Raw genomic sequence first — 12,592 nt, 5'->3', positions numbered from 1 at the left:
ATAAGGTAAAATAATTATCTACTAGCATTTGGAACTTTTTAAGGAACTGTCTGATATTGTTACTCATAGTAATAGACACATAAATAAATTGAATGTGCTTTAACATAGGAAAAATATATCCTGTAATAACGCGTATTGTATACGTATTTCAATCAACTAGGCAAATAGGTAGAAAAATACATAGTACGAGCAGCATAAATGTTTGAAAAATAATATATACCTAGTTTAATTTGTTGTGTTGAAAACTAGCAATTTAGAATTAAATTCTTTCTCACAAAGGGACACAAAAGTAGAAATAATTTAATGTTTTAATTTAATAATTAAAATTTGGTCCTTTTTTATAATTACTTATTTATATAATTTTGTAATGTGAAACGTCTTCAACGTGACTTAATGAGTAACCTCTATGGGAATTGGTTTGTAGATAAGTAATGATATGTTTTGATACACCAGATAACATAACTTCTAAGTTATGTTATCTCTAGATAACATAATATTTATTTTAAGCTGTAAACGAGGGAATTCCCCTTTTTAATTACTAAGTAATAAGTACATAGTATATAGTAAGTACGTTATGCCAACGTAGTCTTATTTTTTTAATTTATATATAGTTACTAATATTATAAAGTGGTGTTTCGATGTTCAGTGTATAATCAGATTCTGCTGATTCGATTTAAAAATGTCTTTCACTGTTGGAAAGGTATAGGTAAAGATATATGAAGAATGTGGCAAAAATATTCATTTCTAGTGCATCCGCTGCGTGTGCTGCATAAACGATTAAAGGTACGCAAAAATATGTATGAGGGAATTGTTTTCCTTTAAAATTTAAAATAAAATGTCGTAACAACATATAACTATCTTTTTATCACTATATCCTTTTTATGGTAAACCAATTTCTTCTAAAATGATGCATTGCGAAGGTGTTTCTATGAACAAGATGTTAATCGTTATATAGATTTTGAACAAAATTATCCTTTATATCATTTGATTTTAAAGAACACATTATGAAATATCTTAGTTTTAACAGAGTTACTTCAAGGGCTGACTGATATCAAAAATGTTTATAAATTCTTATAAAAACAAAGGGAAGGATATTTTTAGTAATGTGGACTAAAAGCGCCATTGCTAGCAATGCACCTACTGTTGACCTCTACGTGGTTCCTCCTCAAAACCATCGTGGTAAATTGCCATTTGCCAGATGTGCTAACTGACCTGAACTCATGCTCATTTTATCACACTCCACTTGTGCTAGCTTACCGTTAGGGCAGAGAGGTGCACAATTCCGCAGTCACCAATTAAAAAAACACATGCGAAACCGGGGCGGCCTGCTAGTTTTTAATATAAGTTTAAAGACTATGAAATATGAAATGTTAACGTTTACGTTAAACTACAAAACGTTTTCAGCGACGGCGAAGTGATGACCTCATACACTCCATCTAACGTAGTCAAACGTCCGCCTACGCCCGTTTGGGCGCTGCGTTGCTCCTCCCTTCGATGCCGTCCAATTCAAACGGGGATCGAAATAACGACGGCCTTCTTTACCAAATCCACAATTTAATTGTTTAATTTAATGAAAAAATTAATAAACAAATTAAAACACTATTCCACTTCACTACATTACATTGCAGAAAGGAGCGTAGGTATACCGTAGGCGCAAACACGAAAGCATTAATTCGAAACTCGCCTCCGGAAAAATAAAACACGCCTGAGACGAGGTTCAAACCCTAGAGGTTATACTAAAATCGAATCCGTCACCCGGGAGTTGGCATTCAGTCGTTCCAGCTCCTTAAATCCTTCTGCGGAACGGAGTGCCATCTCCTGAATCGGAAGAGGCCATCTCCTGAATCGGAAGAGGTCATCTGTGGCCAACGGAATTACAATTATGAAAAAAAAACCCGCTCGGTTAATAGGGTCCTAAATTATGTAATCGTAAACCCGCTAGCGTTAACTAATTGATGATTTATTTATCGACAAATAATTCATTAGTGTAGAACCTATTACTATTATTTGTTAATGTAGACTAAAAAAAATATGACTAGGTACTGAAAAAGTAGTTATATTAAATTTATTTAATTAAAAGTAAAAATAAACTGAGAATTTTATATAGCACCATCGTATTTTATATTCTAATTATTAATGGTATATGCTGGTACTAATTAAGTTGATTATGGAATAATAATATCTAATACCCATTTAAAAGCGCTTCAATAATGTTAAAAGTTTAAAATAAAATAACTAATTTATTAGACACTAAAACATTAAAGAGACACAACACTATTGTGACGTCACAGTCCAGCAGGACTGTATTTATATTTATTACGATAATGCACATGAACATGTTCGATTGTTTTTGACATGATTGTCTTTGTCCGACGAATTGAAATTAATTCGCCCGACAAAGACAATCCTGTCCTTTATGGAACAAAAGGATGACCAATCAAGGTCAAAAAATTAATAAATAACATTATGTCCATATGTAGGTACCAATGATGTTGAATACAGTTGTTGTTGTTACGCAGGAAATCACGTACGTGTACTTTATGGAACAATAGGAAGACAGAGGAAAGTTTTGACCTGGATTTGTCGAGTTTCAACTCGTCTGACAAAGACAACTCAAGGTATAAACACTCGAACATGTTCATGTACATTATCGTAATATACCTATTTGATATGATACCAATGATGTTGACTATAAATTGGTATTTTCATATTATAGAACAATACGATGGTATTACACCGCGGGTTCCAAGTACGGGGATTTAATTTAGTAATAAAAAACACATGCACCCGCTTGCGGTAACTAATTAATGATATAAATAAATTTGCTGACAAATACGGTAAATAATTCATTAGTGTAGAACCTATTAATGTAGCCTAAAAATATGACTAGGTATTGAAAAAATAGAAAATTTTAAATAGCACCACCGTATACAAATAATTTCAGACTAATTATATAAAAATTGCAAATTATATTCTGATTATTAATGGTACATGCTGGTACTAATTAAGTTGGAATTATGGAATAATAATAATAATACCCATTTAAAAGCGCTTCAATAATGTCAGTCATATTATTACACTTGGTTTAAAATAACTAATTTATATTAAAGACACTGAAAACTTAAGCAGACACAGCACTATTGTGGCATCACAGTCGAGCAGGAGTGTATTTATATATATTATGAAGATGTGCATGAACATGTTCGAGTAAACATACGAACTTTCCGACGAGATGGAATCCATCTCGTCCGCAAGTTCGTTTTCAAGGATATCGATAACATTATGTTCATATGTATTTTCATATCATTATTGTTCAACAGGAAACCACGTACGTGTCCTCTATGAAACAATGTGATGGCATTAGGATGGTATTATACCGCGGGTCCAAAGTACGGGATTTAAAAAAAAGATTAAGTTATTGATACCATATAGTTATTTATTGAGTTTTTATTTAAAAATATTACATTTTGTATAAACTTAGTCACAGCAGTATCGTATATACAGAAAAAAAAACAATTTAATAGTATATGTTGCAATATGTATTAAAATATTTAGTTCATGGGTGATTAATTAGTTTTATTACGGGTCTGTAAATATAACTTTTTCTCTTTTAAAAAACGTCTCGTGACCATTCAATGCGTGGCATGATATTAACTAACACGATTAAATTATTAATTACACATTTGGGATCGATCCATAAATTACGTTCACATTAGTGGGATGGGGGTTGACAAAATATGCCTTTTTATAACAAATTATTGGAGAAGTGGAGAAGTTCCGAACTTTAAAGAGAGTCTTAGATTTTGTGATGTATTATTTTATTTTAGTCTTAGAATACCATTAGATGGTGGATTTTATAGTACTGATGATATTGTTACATTATATATTGTTGCATAAAATAGGTCTAACAGTCGCCGAACATTTAGATCGCGGTTCATCATTTCAATATAATTAGGACCACCATAAAACACAAGACAACATGGTGGTCTACGCAGTACGATGAAACATGTATTTATTTGTTATTCTAATTATTATTGTTCAGTTTGATTTCATTATAATTATCTGGTTCTTGGTTAGTAATTATTGTAGTAATTTTAAATGGAATTAGATAATATATGTCCATTGTTTTATGATTCATACAATTTATACAGTAAACATTCAGAAACAATGGAGGAAAAATAATATTGCATTTATTAATTAAATCAAAGTTCGATCATATCATTCTATAATAATAATCCACGACAATTCACACAGTAGTATCTAGTCCACAACGGAGGACTTGTAATGTGGGAACTTAAAATTTATAAAAATGAGTACCTACTTAAGTCTATTTTTTATAAACTATTTATATACAGACCAATACAAACAAACATAGATACTCATAAAAAATATTCCGTGCGCTTATCGAACCCACGACCATCAGAATTAAGGCGGTGTGCAAAACCGCTACACCATAGAGACCATTAAAAATTCAAATCTGTTCTGCTGAACAAATTTTTGCATAAAATAGTAGATAACAGACATTTATCAGTGGATGCAAATTTTCGCATAAATAATAATAATATGATATTAAAAGTTACCTCTTAGCACAGCTCACACAACTTCCGCTCGTGAGATCCAATGAGAGAAATTGATAAAAATATTATAGCTATGAACAAAAGTTCATACACTTGTGCAAAATTATTCTATTTATAATAACATAAGCAAATACTAATAAATAACTAAAATATATAATTCACTAAAATTGTATCTAAGAGATTCCCATAGAAGGTATGGTAAGAAGAGATTATTTATTATTATTTCATGTTTGTATTTAAAATTTATAGTTCCTTTTGTAGATTCTTGTTTTGTTACTTCAATTCCTTTTTTCTTTTCTGTTAAGTCAGTAGTCTAAATTAATATATATTTTTCTCCGTTTACCTAGTCTTTTTTCTTATTACTACATGAATAAACTACAACAGTTATGTAGTCGAAAGTCTAAATATTTAATTCATTTACTTAAATGACAATGCAACGTGCATGGAATAGTATTATATATTTTCATTTAATGTTTGACATAGATACCTGTCTAATTAAACAATGTAAACGAACGGGCATTTAAAAAAAAAAGAAAATCTTTGGGTTTTTTGTCAATTCTTCTGAATTTAAACCTATAACTGGACAGTAGTAGAATAATAATAATATAATAAATTTGACGTTCATAAGCTGCTTAAATATCCTACATGAATAAATGATTTTAAATTATAACTTTAATTAAAATATGAAGTTTACTAAGGTTACTGTCAAAGGCACAGAGATTTCACTCACGACTACACAAATTTTTAATCTATACTTACAGTACATATATTTTCTATAATAAAACAAATAGTTTGTAGCATTCCTTCTTCATATAAACTTTAACTATGCCTTTTGTATTCCTCCGTCGGCATAATTTTCGACAAATGGGAATATTTTTTTTCACAATACATACATTTATATATTGATAACCTATCAATATTAATAAGTGATCAATAGATGGGGTAACAACATTTTGACAACCTAACTTATAAATAAAGTTGCTTCGGACTAGGTGAGCGGAGGTAATTGCATATACCCCATTTGGGGGAATTATTATTATCTGACCCAGCGCAATTTCGTCTGCCTGTTTCATCGATTCTCCACACCTATGTTATAAAGCTGGTAGCCTTCCTTGATAAATGGTGTATACAACTTTTTTTTTAATTTGAACTAGTAGTTCTTGATTAGTGCGTTCAACCAAACTGTTGAGTTTAATAACATTAATAATATGGATTATTGTTTGTTTAATACTACTGTAATTAAATATATTTATTGAGTTATGTCTGCAGCCGAGAGCGAATCATCGTTGTCCTCTTCAAAATCTATGACCATTGTCCTCGTCTTTGGTATGTACTGGCTGGAAAAAGTAAAACTGTTAATCTCTATATTCAATACTAATTATTGATATATCTATGGACAATTTACACAGCACCATCCACTATTAAACAAAGCAGAATTTATTTATTTATTCTTTTGAAGTCAAAATTGTATACTTTACTTAATTCCTGATGGCATTCTCTTCCAGTTAAGTTTCGTGTTGATCAGAGATAATAAGGCAGTGCAATTAATAAGTGATATATATTTGTGCTATAGGTACTAGACAACTGACGGGTTTTACATTTAATGTTAGACATAGACACTTTTGTAAGTAAACGATGTTGAGAAACTAGATTTAAAAAAAAAAGAAAATTTGTGAGTTTCTTGCAATTTCCTATCAATACAATCTGTATATAATATAATAGGTTGTTCACTATTAAATTATACGCACGGCAAAACTATTGCGAGAAAACTGCATCTAACGCCGCAAGAAGAAAAAAGGTTATGTTTTGTTGTTTGAAAAATTGGATTATCGTTGTTGTTATTTTCGTAATAGTCGATTTCTTATATATATTTATTTAATAAATTAGTCGTAAATATTATTAGTTCATTTATGAAATAATAACAAACGCAAGAGAGTGATATAACGGAGAGCACTTATTGTCGGTTTTGGCGGTAAACTATTCAAAAGGTATGTTCGAACGAGCCCGCAGTTCTGGGAAGGCTGGCTGAAACCGAACAGGCAGTTCTCGAAGTACATTGTGAGTGCTTTCCTTAGTATAAATCAATCTCTTGCTCAGAATCATAGTGTCGTAATTATTCAATCCACTATACACAACTGAATCGACCTGATATCAGTTGTTTTCACAACATAGTAAGTACAACAGTGTAAGTAACTGAATGGTGATTGAACTGATGAAATTTTAATATAAAAAACGTGACGTTCATAAACCGCTAAAATGTTCTATATAAATAAATGATTTTTGATATGGTTTGATAGAAATAATTAAATTATTTTTACAAATAATCATACTCATTTATACAAATGTTTGCATCATACCAGGAATATAACTTGGAGTCATCGGAACTAACACGACGTGCTTAACCGATAGACCACCGACGACGTTACATATAATAAAATCGTGTAAAAATGTCTGTAGGAGTTACGATCAAATTTTCACAAAATACTTTGTGATTATTTCATTATTTCAATCGGAATTTATTTTAAACAATACTATTGTGTGCCGCAGCTCGCCTTTACAGCATCGCCGAACGATACGAGTACAGATGCCACTTCCAACCAGCGGAGGACTTATGGAGCGCATGAAGGTAAACTCCTGCCTGACAGATGCAACTTTCTTTAAAGGGTTCAAACCTTGGCTTAGGCCGTGATTTCTATTCTTTCGTTCTCTGTCCCCACTAGTTATACAAAACGTTTGTTTTTTCAGAGTTCATAAAATAGTCTTTAGAATTATTACGTTTATGGACTCTAATATCGGCAATGGCTTAAACGACTTTAAAGTACAACTGTCATTGACGTAGCAATTTCTCCGTAACATGTTTTACTGATTGTGATTACTGTTTTATTCTGATTGTATTATCATTTCAATCATTTAACAAACAGCAAATTTCCTCGAACAAATTGAATTAGTGAGAAATTGAAGTAATGGAAATCGTACCTACATTTTTATTTATGATCTAAAAATATAATTTATTACGAAATTACATCATGCAAAGCTTTATTTACTGCTATAATTAGATCACTATCAATAAATAGATTGCGAACTACAATAAAACACGCGTATGATATTGCTATCATACTATATATTTTTTTTGAGATCATAAAATAGTTTTGTGGATTTTTGTCCGCTTGTCTGGATATTTGTGAACTCTAATCTCAGCAACGGCTATAAACGATTTGATAGTTCTACGACGTAGCAAGTTCTCTGTAGCACATGTTAACTGTTTGTACTATCTTTTCAATTACTTCAAAAACAAAAAAATTCTACGAAGAATTTTATTGATAAGATTTATTAAGTCATGAGTAAAATATAGGTAGGTTATATTATATTTAATTCGATTCATAGTTATTAAACTGTATAACAGATCGATGGATTGTATTCGTGTCTAAATGATGAAAACACTTCGATCATAAAGTTATAGAGCAGTATATCAAAATGCCGTTGCGAATTATGGTAAAACAATAAGTGAAATGTATAAAAAACATGACAGATATAGAACAAATATTTTATTTTGTGTCTGTCTGGATTTGCCTTAACAATTGCAAAGATGGGGACCATCTTCTACCATCAGCTGACCGCTTCGAATTACTCGATGATGTTCCAAAATTTATTAGACAGACATGACAAGCGTGTATTAGCTACTGCATAATTTTATCAGGTCAATGTCATCTACATGTCACCTCTTTTAATATTAATAATATACTTTATTGCGAATGCGTTTGCGCTTGTCATGCATGTCAGTCATAAATCTTGAAACATTGCCGAGTAATGTTTCAAGATTTACATAAAATAGCCATCGCATCGTTACATAAAGTATTCATTGCGCGTTCAAATGTATTAATACGTTATATGAAAGTGTGAATACACCCTGGGCTTTAAATCGATTCGTTCGATGAAGTTATTATGTTTCATTTACTTGCATGGAAACGATTTATTTGTGGTTCCGGACGTAATATATTTTTGTACACTGACTGACTCACCGTTATGCGTCATTATATAAACATGTATGGTACATGTAAATTAACATGTTCGAGCTTTTCTCCCGAGCATGACTACAAAAGATAATAAACAAGACGATTGAATGAGAGTTAATTCAGGGAATCAATCGACAAAAAAATTATGTTCGGCGATTATACGTATTCGTGTATAGTTATTGACACGACGCATGCGTTCATGGATAGTGGTAACATGGATTCATTTATTAGGAGCTCTTGTGCTTATAGATTTCAGTTGCCGATACGTAAGTGCAACGTGTCGGTGACAGGACTGGGTCAGAACACTGTATAAATATATGGCGTACGTATGGTTCCATTATGTCTAAGCATTGTGTCGAACCGCGTTTTCAATTGCCATGAATGAAATTGAACACGTGTGAACGCCGCCACGCCTCGTTCCCCTGTGTTTTCCTTAACCCACATTTCCTGAACATTCACGCTATAGCCTGGTCCTTCAAATTTACTGAATCAGCACCTAAAGGACTGGTACAGTAACAAAATATAAAAGAGAGTTTTTAAACTCTGCACTCCACTGCCCCATATTCGCCGTTTGGCCTATAAGGCATTTACAATATCGGCAATCTATGTGGAATTAAATAAAATTCTTATCCTTTCGCATTAATAATATCGTAAAGATAATTCCTATTAATATTATAAATGAAAAAGTAACTCCGTCTGTCTGTCTTGTTTTCAAGCTAAAACGTATTTAAATTAAATTTAGTACACAAATAATCTATACCCCGAGAAAGGACATAGTAGTTAGATACTTTTGCGAAAAAAGGGTTGCAAGGGACTGAAAGGAGAGATGAAAGTTTGTATGGAACTATTGACTTAACTTTAAAGCTAGACGCTTGAAACTTATTTTTTAAACTATTGACAGAATATAAGTAAAGCAAAAGGGGTTAAAAGGGGAGATAAAGAGTTGTATAGAATTATCGTCATTTTAAAGCTAGAAGTTTGAAACTTATTTTTTAGGCTGTTCGTTAAATATAAATAAATCTGACATTCAAATATCTGAAGTCTGTAAATATGTTACCCTTAAGGGACAAAATAAAATACGGGATGACAGAAAATTGAACTAATTATTTGAAGCTAGAATGATGAAAATTTTTTGGTTAGTTAGTTTATTAAATAACTTACTAATATTATAAATGCGAAAGTAACTTTATCTGTCTGTCTATCTCATTTTTCGCCAAATCTACTGAACCGATTTAAATAAAATTTTAACGATAAAATAATCGATCTAAAGAAAAGACTACTACTAGGAGGCTACTTTTTACTGCAAAAAAAAAGGCTTGTAAGTGGTAGAAAAGGGAGATAAAAGTTTGTATGGAAGCATCTTCGTTTTTAAAGCTAGAAGCTTGAAACTTATTTCTTAAGATGTTTAAATACAAATAAAGAAAAAGGGGTTGAAAGGTGGCCTGCCAGAGAAAACCGTTAGCGCAAGCAGGTGCACTATTCCATTATCATCCATAAAAAAAAACAAAAAATCCCGATAATTAATCTGAGTTGATTTTTTAGATACTTTGTCATCTAATTGTTTTATGCGTTTTCGGATCAGTTATGTTGTTGGAGATGGATTCCCACTTTTTGCAAACAATCTGAATACTATTGTCAAATTATTTGTATGCAAGCCGTTGATTTTTAGAAGTGGCACAGCAGTCTTTTAATAGACACTGCTTGTTATACCTATAGTAACAAAATGTTTCTTTGTATGTAATACTTTATTGTATATTAAATACATTTCATTACATTTCACTTAATTCAATTTAAATTCAAATTTCAATTTAAATTACATTTTACTAAGGATACAACTTTCGTAACGAATGTATTAAGTAGGCTTTGATATAGACATTATTGATATATAAAATAAACCCGTAAGAATCAGCTCCATATTAGCATGAATAAACATACAATTATCACGATTGGCGCAATTTTTTTTTTTTTATGGCTGATAATGGAATGGTGCACCCGCCTGCGCTAACGGTTGACACTGGCGGGGCACCAGTGGAGGATGATAAAATGAATATGAGGTCAGGTCAGTTAGCCCATCGTGACAAATTCACCAGGAATTTATCACGATGGTTTCCAGGGAGAACCGCGTGGAGGTCAACCTGACATGGTACATTGCTAGTAATATGTTCATGGGTTATGAGTCCATATTACTATCAATCCCCTTCCCCCCGGCGCAATATTGGTTGTAACTACCAAAATGGCTTTCAGCGACAAAAGAAAGAATATAAGATAATGACATTGAATTATTTTTTGTAGTGGTAGTTGTCGCTGCCGTCCTAGTCAAACCTGCTCTGTAGATATAAATTAATCGCTGGGCTCAATAAATCTTATTAATATTATAACCGTGAAAGTTTGTAAGTATGGATGGATGTTTGTTTGTTGACGCAAGAACTACTGAACAGATTTTGATTAAACTTTATAGCGATATAGCTTATATATAAGAGTAACACATAGGCTATAAATTTCATGAGGGTGAAACCGCGGGTGCAGCTAGTAGGTATGTTATATAATTGAAGAAAGTCACATATTACATGTAGAGATTATATTAGATAGATATCTAATATATAATCTCTATATCTAATAGTAATCGTGATATGTAAAATATGTGATATGCAGATACATATCAAGTATGTTTTGTTAACGTTTGTGGACAATTGTACCAAAAGGATCGTAACATACGATCAATATAGTAAAGATAAGTTAAGTATATCAATTAGAATTAACTTGGAGGATTAAATTTGGTGATAATATCACAAAGTTCCATATAACATCGATGTATAAACAATATATATTTTATTATATATAATATATTTATAAATCTAAATTAACAAATTAATAACACGTGTACTGCCATCTATAGGTGCATAGCTAAATTACAACAGACACTTATACGAACCGTTAGCCACAAATTAATTATTAACAACTTGTGTACAAATAAAAGAGTAAAATTGTGAAATAACTACACAAAGGTCTACACCAAAATCTACTAGAGGGCGCTCATTCTCACGAGTAAACTACAGTTTATAATTCCTCAGATCACTAATTGGTTATGAATATAAAATCAGGGCCGTCTTTCACCTATTAGAGGTCCTGGGTACATTAGGATAATGACCATAGTATTTTGTTAGAATAGACAAGTCATTTTTGAACATGACTCATTACAAATGTACATATATGGGAATGCGCTCCCTTAAAAACAAACCAGGCAAAAATAATTTTAAAAAATCATGTGATGAGGAGGTCAAGTTCTCGTTAGACATTTATAAAAAAAATAACAAAAACGAACAAATTGACCATAGTCGGTATGCATTTTTAAATATCGATTTTCAGGCGAGATCGCTTATCGTTTGGCAATGGAGTAGGAACTAGACTAGACTAGGGAGCCCCAAACCATCGCGGGGCCCTGGACATGTGCCCAGTGTGCCCAGTGGGGAAGAGAGGCCTGTATAAAATGCAATATAATATGAAGTAACATAAAATTACAACAAGAAAGTATAGGAGCAATGTATCCAATGAGTCATTAACCACATTCTTTACATCAACACATTCAGACTATCTAGGCCAAAGTTTAATCTGTCTACTATTTGTAATGTGGATAGAGAATAAATTAAAAGTGAGATAACAACTCTAAAAAGTAATTTAGCAAGAGCGAACATAGAAATAGATGATTTTATACAGGAAATAAACCTTTTGGTTTATAAGAATATTTTTCTTGTCAAATTAATTATATAGTCATAAAATAGTTTTTAACTACGCCGACATAGTAATCTAAAGATTGATATTTAGTACTCTTTCACGCAAAAACTAGTACAGGGATGCCTATTAAATTTGGTAGAGACAGTTCATATCCTAGATTAACAGGTTTGTTTCCCTGCACGTTGAAAACATCTGTATTTATGACTACAAACTCTAGATCCGTACAAATACCACTTGACCGGCATGGATACAGCGATTATTCTTGGAAAG

General features: G+C 31.6%; 1 protein-coding gene across 3 annotated transcripts in view; it reads right to left on the bottom strand.

Moving 5' to 3' along the window:
• Positions 1-5,241: 5,241 nt before the first annotated feature.
• Positions 5,242-12,592, bottom strand: part of LOC131853978 (deoxycytidylate deaminase-like) — a 30,740-nt gene continuing 23,389 nt past the window's right edge. For 2 of the 3 annotated variants that reach the window (XM_059205085.1, XM_059205083.1), the window contains exon 5: positions 5,242-5,914. In XM_059205085.1, the coding sequence (XP_059061068.1) occupies positions 5,827-5,914 (88 nt within the window). In that variant the 3' untranslated portion in view covers positions 5,242-5,826. The remainder of the gene's footprint in view (positions 5,915-12,592) is intronic. The other variant, XM_059205084.1, reaches the window with a different exon arrangement.

The sequence above is a fragment of the Achroia grisella genome, unplaced genomic scaffold (genome assembly GCF_030625045.1).
Source record: "Achroia grisella isolate CSIRO2021 unplaced genomic scaffold, CSIRO_AGI_Agris_v1 utg918, whole genome shotgun sequence".
NCBI lineage: Eukaryota > Metazoa > Arthropoda > Insecta > Lepidoptera > Pyralidae > Achroia > Achroia grisella.
The sequence above is the reverse complement of the archived record's forward strand: the minus strand, read 5'-3'. Positions and strand labels throughout refer to the sequence as shown.